Genomic DNA, 9,750 nt, shown 5'->3' with positions numbered 1-9,750 from the left:
CTACACCTTAGGGATATGTTTTGGCATGTCAATAGTCCCACATTGAAGAAATCACAAGAGATGTCTCCCACTTAGTGCATCAGGTAATCATTAATTCGCACGTGTAATGTACTATGTCGAAATAATTCCCTAATTTACACTTGTGCTAACTTAAGCATCATAGTGTTTTCGCCCTGTACCACATTAGTGCCAAGGTTATTATCGAGCTTGTCCCTTTTACAGGTCTTAGTATCATCTGTCGAAGGGCTCCATTTTTGGACATCAACATCACCATTGAGTAAAGACTAAGATAAAAATCATTGAACAAAACCTTTGGCCCAAAAAAGAAAAAGTTTTAAAGCGTTTGATAATCTAGGTCATAATGTAAAATTGTTTTAAAATTTATAGAAGCCATTTTAATAAGGGGGCTGATTTTCCCCCTCCCGTTTTGTCCACTTATACTCCCTTTTGATTTTTAATACTTTTTAATTAATTTTGTTCTTTATCTTTTCTATTATACCCTTATCTTGAATTAAGGTTTATTTGTGGTTATAGCTTTTGTCTGCACTTGTATTGTTGAATTTTCTTAGCCACCAAACATGTTTTTTTTTTTGGCAACTCATGTTGTGATGGTTTATGACAGGACCAGATTCAAATTCCACTTTGGAATCTGAGACGAATCGTGTACATGACCGACCGAGCACAAATGACCTAGTTGCCCCTCTAGTTAAAATTTAAACTTATTATAAGTTCGACTTCTATTGAAAATTTGGCAGAGTCTCCCCTGTAATTTGTTTATTTCCCAAAATTTTCACCTGTTAAACAAGCACAAAAACAAACAACCCAATAGACAGTGTGCAAATGTTTACAAACAACAGTAAAGTATTGAAATCAATTTAAAACTACCACCTAGGTGTACCCCTTTATTTCAGTCAATTCCTGATATCCGTCAATTTCTTATATGCCGTCAATTCCTCGTATTACCATTGGTGACACGCCCTCGCAAATCTCGGTGACACAAGGTCAACCCGAGCCGACATTTGTCAGCCTGATCCTCATTTCTCGCTCCGCACGAGTCCGGGTACCACTAGGACTCTCGGGGCAACTGTCAAGCATGCTGACTAAACCGAAGGCAACCAATATAATCCGAAGGCAATCAATTTATCTGAAGGCAACTTAAATACTGAAGGCAACATATTTATATTTGGGTACCTAAGGTGGCTTAAGAAAGTATAAAATTCTGAAAAATCTGATGAATAATTGAATTTCTGTTAAACCTAGAACTCTGCTGCCATCTATCTGATATTTAGCTAGAATTTCCTTTTTCCTATATCCTTAAAGGATATCCCACTCGACATCATATAAATTAAAACATTTAAAAGTGCATATCAAATTATAAAAGCACTAATCTTTGAATAAAATTTATTCAAGATCAAATAATGGAATTGAATTGCATAAATCATTTATAAAACAAAGAGTCCACTCATTGTTGGTCTGTGCTCTCTGGACCTTTTGAAGGTCCCTATTGCGGGTTAACTGGTGCCCGGTGCCTGATTCAATTACCATAATTTTATATTAATACAATTACTCAATATAATATTAAGTTAAAAATCCTAACCCCGGCTCCTAGAAGTGCCTGCACTAACTTTAAAATCATCCCTATGCCCACAAAATCTTTCCTTACCCTCGGAATGGTTTAGAAGTGCTTCGGGACTCAAAAAGCGTTAAAGTCAAAAAAAGTCAACCTGGGACCCCGTGGGGTCCACGAGCTCAAATTTTTGATCCATAAGTTCCTAAAGATTCCAATATACATAGGACACACGTTTCGTGAGTTTGGTCTTGATCGGACAGTCGGATTGATCACGATCGAACGGTTCCTAAAATCTTAACCCTAGGGTTCGTGATTTCAGGATATCCGGGACTCCGATTCACTATCCGTTGAATCCTAAACAATCCTAGAATTGTCTAGGTTAACATATCTAAAAATGACTTCAATCCAACGGCTCAAATGTATTGAACCTGGAAATCACACAATATGCGAGATCCTATCGGGGTCCAAACGTTGTCCGAACTGAGATCCGCGAATTCCTACGTGCTCGTGACCACATGCGTATCATTCTAGGATTGAATATGGTCCCTAACAGGCTGCCCACGCACCACCACACGCGTTGACAGTGCGTGAGTGGCTTGATCAATTTCGATGATCTGAAAACTTCAAGGTTTTAAGCCCAGCTTCCTACCCTAGGTTCATAACATGATTTGGAACCACTTTTGTTCTTAGACCTACCGCAAAACTAGCCGGAAGTGGCCGGAATTGAGATTCCAAAACCTGCCAAACCCTAACTCAAAAATCGAGGTGTCTACGCTAGAAATTTCTGAAATCCTACCCAACCAGCAGCTAGGGCTCGAGGAATAGATGGATTTCCATACCTGGATCACCGGAAATGGTAGTCGGATGACGAAGAATGAAATCGGGGAAGTTTCTGTCAAAACCGGCGACTTTCCTTCGAATTTTTCGGCAGTTTCACGACGGCTGGCGTCGGAGCTTGGTAGGGAAAGGGTGCCGAGGTGGCGGCGGAACGATCCAGTGGGTTGGGTTGCAAGTTGGTAGTGGCTGGGTGGTGATGGAGGTTTGGCTAGGGGAGGACACACAGGAAGAGGGCTGCGGGGAGAGAAAAGAGAGACTAAGGGAGAAGAGAAAGAAAAGGGGGTTTTAAACTTATGACTTTGAAAATTACCAATTTGCCCCTCATTGTAGTTCAATCGTAATTTTTTTTGTTATAACTTCAATTCGAGCCCACTACGTGTCTACGGACTCATTTCATCGCTCTCTACGCAACGGTGCAAGTGGAAATGCCAAATTCTTTCTTAGTTCAAAAGTCAACTTTTTCTTTAATAGATTAATCCAAGAGCAAAATTGTCCTTTCCTCTTAATAATTAAATATTAATTAAGGTTTGGGTTATTATAGTTTAAGTGGAATGATACAGTTTGGTTAAATTAAATCCTCTTTTGTAGTTGTTACTGAAGTTGTGATTTTAATTTGAGGTTTAGTATTGAGTATGAGGGTTTTGTTCAATCTAATTACTCTTTCTTTGTTTTATGTTTCTTTGTGGCTACCTTGGACATCTCTATATTTTAGTGTCTTTTGCATTAAAAATTGTTTCCTTTTCAAAAAACAAAAAAAAGCTATGGTTGCAATTATTCCTAGGGCATGAGTTTTTGCAGCAAGTGGACCATATAATTTTGCCTAGACAAATATACAGTGTTAATTATTTCTTACTCGATGAAAATTTTTTTTTATACTAAAAAAGGAGTGCAAGTTAGAAAATTAAGTATAAAGAAAAATAAATAATATAAAAGTGAAGTAAAAAAAAAAATTAATGTAGGGTAAGGGTACAATAGGAAAAAGAGAGAATAAAATTGATTAAAAAGTATTAAAAATAAATAAATGGGGGTGTAAGAGTATCACTAGTGGGGGGTGTAAAGCCAGATGTATGCTAAATATACACACTTTGTCTTCGGAATCACCTGCAATTGGCAGGTATAAATGGTTGTAAAAATGCATCACATCTGTGGAGATGCAAAATTAGATGCTCATATGCATTCTTTTTTACATCCTATGCAAGTGAGACCCGCATGAGAAAAATGGAGAGAGAATGTTGCAATCACTCTTAAGCCTCCATACAAAATGATGTAGAGGGCCCAACTTGACGTCAGCACACAAAGTGGTGCGTTGCAATACCCAATAGCTCTATGATGAAAAACTAAGATGGATTGGAATTCAAAACGAAAGGCCCATATTTCATGCAATTTGCATTGTACTTCCAATGGTCTGAAATATTTTTTTTTTAAAAACACGTTAAAATGTTTAAAATAAATTATAATTTTCTACATATATATTTTGGGTAAATTACTCAAATGGAACTCAAACTTATACCTGATTTATATTTTGGTCCCTCAACTAAATTATTAATTCAAATGGTCCATCAACTCTATATTATTCGCTCCAGTGGTCCTACCGTCTAATTTTCTGTTAGATTTAATCTCATTTTAGTGTAGATAATGACCAATTTGCCCTCATATTTAACATAAATATTGACAGAATGTAACGGTAGGACCAATGGAGCGAATAATATAGAGTTGATGGAGCATTTGAACAAATAATTTAATTGAGGGACCAAAATATAAATCGAGTATAAGTTTGAAGACAATTTGAGTAATTTACCCTATATATCTTTTATGTTAGTTTGTAGGTAAAATCATATGTTCTCCAAATTTAAATTGTTTTAGGTCTATTTATTTAGAAAAATAAAATAAATCTAACACACACAAAATTAATTTTAAAAAGTTAAAACTGAAAAAAAAAACACAAAAATGAATTATCGCAAACAAATCAAATATACATCTTTAGATTTACATATTTCTCCATTGAAGCTAAATAGGCCTTTACACCTCCGCGGGTGCAGAGGGGATGTAAAAGCAGACAACGAAATATCGGTATCCAAACAGACACACGTGCGATGTATTCGAAATCCCGCCACCCTCGAACGTGACAAAATCGCAGTGTATTCAAATTCCAAGTTCTAACCCCATCAAACGATTCAATTGCTAGGGTTCATATTCGAAGAGAAGGGTGTTTGTCAAATTTTCGATTAGTTTCAGAAAAATATGAATTTGGGGGACCTAAACAAGGTCTGGGAAATCAAAACCCTGAAAAGAAAGGATCAGGAAGCGGAAGCCAGGAAGATTCTCGACAAAATTGCCAAACAGGTCCAGCCCATTATGCGCAAACACAAATGGCGCGTCAAGCTTCTCTCTGAATTCTGGTACTTCATCTTCTTATTGCGTTTTTTTCCCCTTAAAAAAATTCATTTTGCGCTGTTTGGTTGCCGAGAATGCGGTGGACAGTAGGCAACACAATGTCTTTTGGATTTTTTTTTTTCTTGGGTATTCTTAAGATGATGGAAATGTATTATTCACTATGCGAACTAATCACACTGCCATTAATTGAATCGACTTTTTTTTCCTTTTTTTAATTTCTTTCTGTGTTTATTAATTCACAATATTGGGCAAATATTGCTGCTTAAAAATTTGGATGTAGTTATTTTGCTCCTTGCATTTTGCATCATTTTGATCGGCAATAGTGGGGGTTATTGCCAGTGACAATGCTTTATTTATGTTTCTCTCATGCCGTTTTCAATGGAAATCTTAAGTTCTCCTGCTGTTGGCATGTTGCATTGTCTTTAGAGTTTTAAGTTTACTGCAAATTTTTATTTAGCAGCGATTATATGGAGTTGGAGTGCCTTTATATGAAGTTTTCACCGATAAAGTGTTTTTTTAACCCCCAAATTGGTCTTCTTTTTTGTGGGCAAAAAGTGATGAAAGTTATTTGATGACATTACAGCCCAAACAACCATCGTCTTCTAGGGTTGAATGTGAACCGTGGCGTGCATGTGAAACTGAGGCTGCGTAAGCCAAACAGGGATTGGGATTTCTATCCCATTGATCAAGTCCTTGATACAATGCTTCACGAACTTTGTCACAATGTTCATGGCCCTCATGATGCCAAGTTCTACAAGCTCTGGGATGAACTTAGAAAGGTGTTTTTATGTTGACCTTTCATAAATTTTTGAGTTTACAAAGATGTGTTGAATTTTCTAAGACTTCATTTCTTTGTAGGAATGTGAGGAGCTGATGTCTAAGGGAATAACTGGCAGTGCTGAGGGGTTTGATCTTCCAGGAAGACGTTTGGGGAGTTTTTCACGTCAACCCCCTCTTTCTTCTCTCCGCAAAACTGCACTTGCTGCTGCAGAAAAGAGAGTTCTTTTAGGATCTATAATGCCATCTGGACCTAAGCGTCTTGGTGGTGATAGCAATATTATGGTTGCACTTAGTCCAGTGCAAGCTGCTGCGATGGCTGCAGAGAGGAGATTGCAGGATGATATCTGGTGTGGTTCGGTGTCAGCTGAAGCTTCCACAGATGGAGAATGTCGCTATGATAAATCAGAGGACCATCAAAATATAGGGCCAAATGCAGGAAGTTCAAGGCCTCCCAATGGTGCAAAAGCACATTCCTCAGATACGTTATTGCAAAAAAGAAGTCGTGAACTGAATACCAATGGTTTTTCTAAATCTACCAAATGCAATTTAGGATCTGAGTTGGTAGATTTATCCATGGATGAGTCAATATCTGGGTCCATGATTGATTGTGATATCAAATCCCAAAAGAGAAGTCGAGGATCAGAAAATAGTTCATTCTCTCGTTCCAATTGCCATCTAGAATCTAGTGTTAGGCATCAGTCAGGTGTTTCATCTTCCGGGTCCATGTCTAATAATGATGGAACACATAATCCAGAGGAAACTGCTCTTTGGCAGTGCAAAACGTGCACTTTGCTGAATCCTGTAAGTGTCTCTATTGCTAGGTGATAGTTTTATGTCTTTACAAGTGCATCCTTTTTTTTTTAAAGTTCTATATCAAATTATTTCCTTTTGAGTATCTCTAAAGAATAATATTTCCTTTTTTTCTCTTAATGTTGCAAATTTTCTCTCTATCTTAATGTTACTTGAAATATACTTGTTTTGCATGTGAATGATGGGTGGAACGCTGCAGCCATTAGCTCCAATATGTGAGCTCTGTAACACAAAGAAACCAAAAGATGTTGGTACAAATTACAAAATTTGGTCCTGTAGATTCTGCACTTTGGAAAACTGTGTGAAGTTGGAGAAATGCTCAGCATGTGGTCAGTGGAGATACTCACATGGCCCACCAATAGCAAGCCAGGCACCAAATCTGGGCACTTGAAAGGGACACCAGTAATAATCATTGGCCTTTAACTTGTAGTTTTTGAAATCAGTTACCTGATTACTTTTCTTTTTGGACCTGCCATTTAAGTCGTTAACTTGTTATTATCTATCTTATTTTTTCTTACTTGGCAAGACTCTTTGCATCGTTGTGAATTTTGGTATAGATTGAATGAAAAATTAATTGTTACATCTCAGCGAAGCAGATGCGGAACACACACACTCTCTCTCTCTCTCTCTCTCTCTTTTATAATGTTGGGTATTGCACATGAATTGGCAGCTTAATGAAAAGAGGTAAGATGTTAAAGTGGAAGCATGGTTAGAAGAGATTATGATAGTGCTGTCATTGACATGATATCCCATACATACATGCAACTTGAAAATAGAATTGTCTGAAGTTTAAACCAGTCATTGTGAACTTCATAATATATTTTTTCCTGTCAAAACTCAGAGATTAGAGAGATCACGTTCAGTTATGAGGCAAATTTGTGAATGAAAACATAGGATAACACAGATAACAGTATTCTTGTTCTGGATTCTTTAATGCATCGTAGAAAAAAAATTGTATGTGTGTAAGTGTATATCATATATTTGTCTATCCGTCAATGTATCTAACAGAGATAATAGAACTACTGTTGGGACGCATATTGTTATGCAGTGAGAGAAGTCCTGTCTGGTCATGTTTTGTCCTTGTGGTTCAAGGAATGGGCAAAGGAAAGTTGGCATTTCATGGTGGGAGAACTCGAGTATATCTGGTAACACTTTTCTGATGCTGTAGGTTTTGCTCCCTTTTGCGTACAAAATGCAGGGGAAGAATTCAATCAGTTTTGGCTCACACTGTAACAGTGGTAAGCCAGAAATAGAGTGAACGATTTCATGCATGACGCAAAGGAAGACATTGATGGAGCAGAAATTGAAAGTTTGGTAAGTATGTTTTGGGGCTTCAAGGATTTGATGTGCGGACTTGGACAGTTGTATTGGTGCCTATATTAAGTTGGGCATGGACTCTATAACTCTTGAAAATAGAATGCAGCAATCTGATTTCTACATTTACTATCAAACACAGCAAGACACCCAAAGCTTTATGTTCTATCAAATAAGCTTAGGCAGCCAGCTCCTTTTCTAGGGCTAAAATCCTAAACGCCTAGACAAAATATTTCCTAACCCCTGAGCTCAAGGAGAAAAAAAAAGTCATATAAACCCTACTCTTAATAAACTTCCTCGCAACAAGGAGCTTGTAGCTCAAGTAGTTAATAACATTTACTCATACATTTGAGGTCATAAGTTCGATTCCCCTCTCCCTCAATATCACTTGTATAAAAAATTAAAATAAATAAATAAACTCCCTCATACTGTTAAGGTTCTTTGTAAATAAATAAAGATAATAAATCCCAAATTTTTGCAAACCCCATTAAAATTTAAACCATTTATTCATAAAAATAATAAAGACAAATAAAACAAAATAGAGTCGGCCTGGCCTAGAGACCAATAAGATTCAGAGGCTTGTACTGCCAACTAGTTAAACATCCGACCTCCCCACTAGTTAATCTTACAGCAGCTTGAGCTGTTGCTGCCAACTATACCTAATCTTCTTGTCTTGTGATCAGTGGCGGATCTAAGAATTTTTATTCCGGGGATCAACGTGTAAAAGGTTAAAAAAATTTTTATGTAAAATAGACCCATTGAAATGAAACAATAATACTCATGTTCATTATAAAAGAGAACTGCATCAACTTAAAAAAATAGACATACATTGCAATGCACCAGAAATATCTCTAAGAATGTGATAATAAACCAAAAAATTAGTGCAATCCTTATCGCCTCCCAAGGCGTCTTGTCTTATTCGACATAAGAACTGGCATATCTTACCTGCTCATTTTAGGGCATTTACGTCATTTTTTAGGTCTGTCGTAGTTTTGATTTGAGGCTTTATCTACATTTATTTTGGGTTCTAGCTCTCAAATTTTGAACGCTTATGAGTACTGTTTGTGCAAATAATCTCACGGGAGAATATTCGCTTCTAGATCCTTCAACCTTCGATCTTCCTTCAACCTTCGATCTTCCTTCAACCTTCGATCTTCCTTCAACCTTCGATCTTCCTTCTCTCTCTTCCTCGATTCCTGTAAAAAAGACTGGAGTAAATAGACCACACCCGGGGGGTGTTGGCCAAAGGCCTTCCGATGCCTAAGTTAGTTCGAGTGTTTGTAGGAAAACAATAGCTAAGCAAAGGGTACGGAGTTTTATGTAGGGTGTAAACCGGGTGGCCGGAGCCGTGGGGAGAAAATATGGAGAGTGGAGAGGGAGAGAGTGGAGGGGAGAAAATATGGAGAGTGGAGAGGGAGAGAGTGGAGAGGGAGAGAGAGCTTCGGGTATTTTTCTCGGGTATAAGGAGTAGGTTTAGATGTACCTTGAATAATGAAGGAGGTTGTCTATTTATAGGAGCCTCAGGGCTAAGATTTTGTAGGAATCCAGTTGGGCTTGATAATATCTGAATTAAATATATATTATATAATATCTGAATTAAATGATATTATCTCTTAAAAAGATAATATCTGATTTAAATGATATTATCTTCTCTTTATTAGGATAATATCTTAATTAATGATATTATCTCTTTAAATAAAGATAATATCATATTAATTAAGATATTTATCACAAATAATTAATTAGCCAGATAAACTGGTTTAATTAATTATTTTAAAGAGATAATCTTCTTTTCCACGTGGCGTGCCCTGATTGGAGACGAAAATATATGCTCTCATAAGTACTGTCTTAGGGGGAGCTTATTCAAGCAAATATTTCTTCAATATGTAAGAGTTAGGTTATTCTTGTAAAACTCTGTGGATTGAACATCTAAAGCTTTTTACCTAGATTGACCTTAAGTTAAATATGACTTTTCATAATTAACAAATAAAAATAGATTTAAATTAAATATAAAATTGGAAAAAATTGAAGAAAAACAGGAAAAA

General features: G+C 36.7%; 1 protein-coding gene across 1 annotated transcript; it reads left to right on the top strand.

Moving 5' to 3' along the window:
* LOC18780659 lies at positions 4,150-6,978 on the top strand. Its single transcript, XM_007213760.2, has 4 exons — positions 4,150-4,806; positions 5,385-5,580; positions 5,660-6,382; positions 6,591-6,978. Exons 1-4 carry the CDS (start codon positions 4,649-4,651, stop codon positions 6,780-6,782), a joined length of 1,269 nt encoding a protein of 422 aa, XP_007213822.1. The 5' UTR covers positions 4,150-4,648; the 3' UTR covers positions 6,783-6,978.

This window comes from Prunus persica, chromosome G4 (assembly GCF_000346465.2).
Source record: "Prunus persica cultivar Lovell chromosome G4, Prunus_persica_NCBIv2, whole genome shotgun sequence".
NCBI lineage: Eukaryota > Viridiplantae > Streptophyta > Magnoliopsida > Rosales > Rosaceae > Prunus > Prunus persica.
Note: the sequence above shows the minus strand (reverse complement) of the source record. Positions and strands in the feature narration are given on the sequence as shown.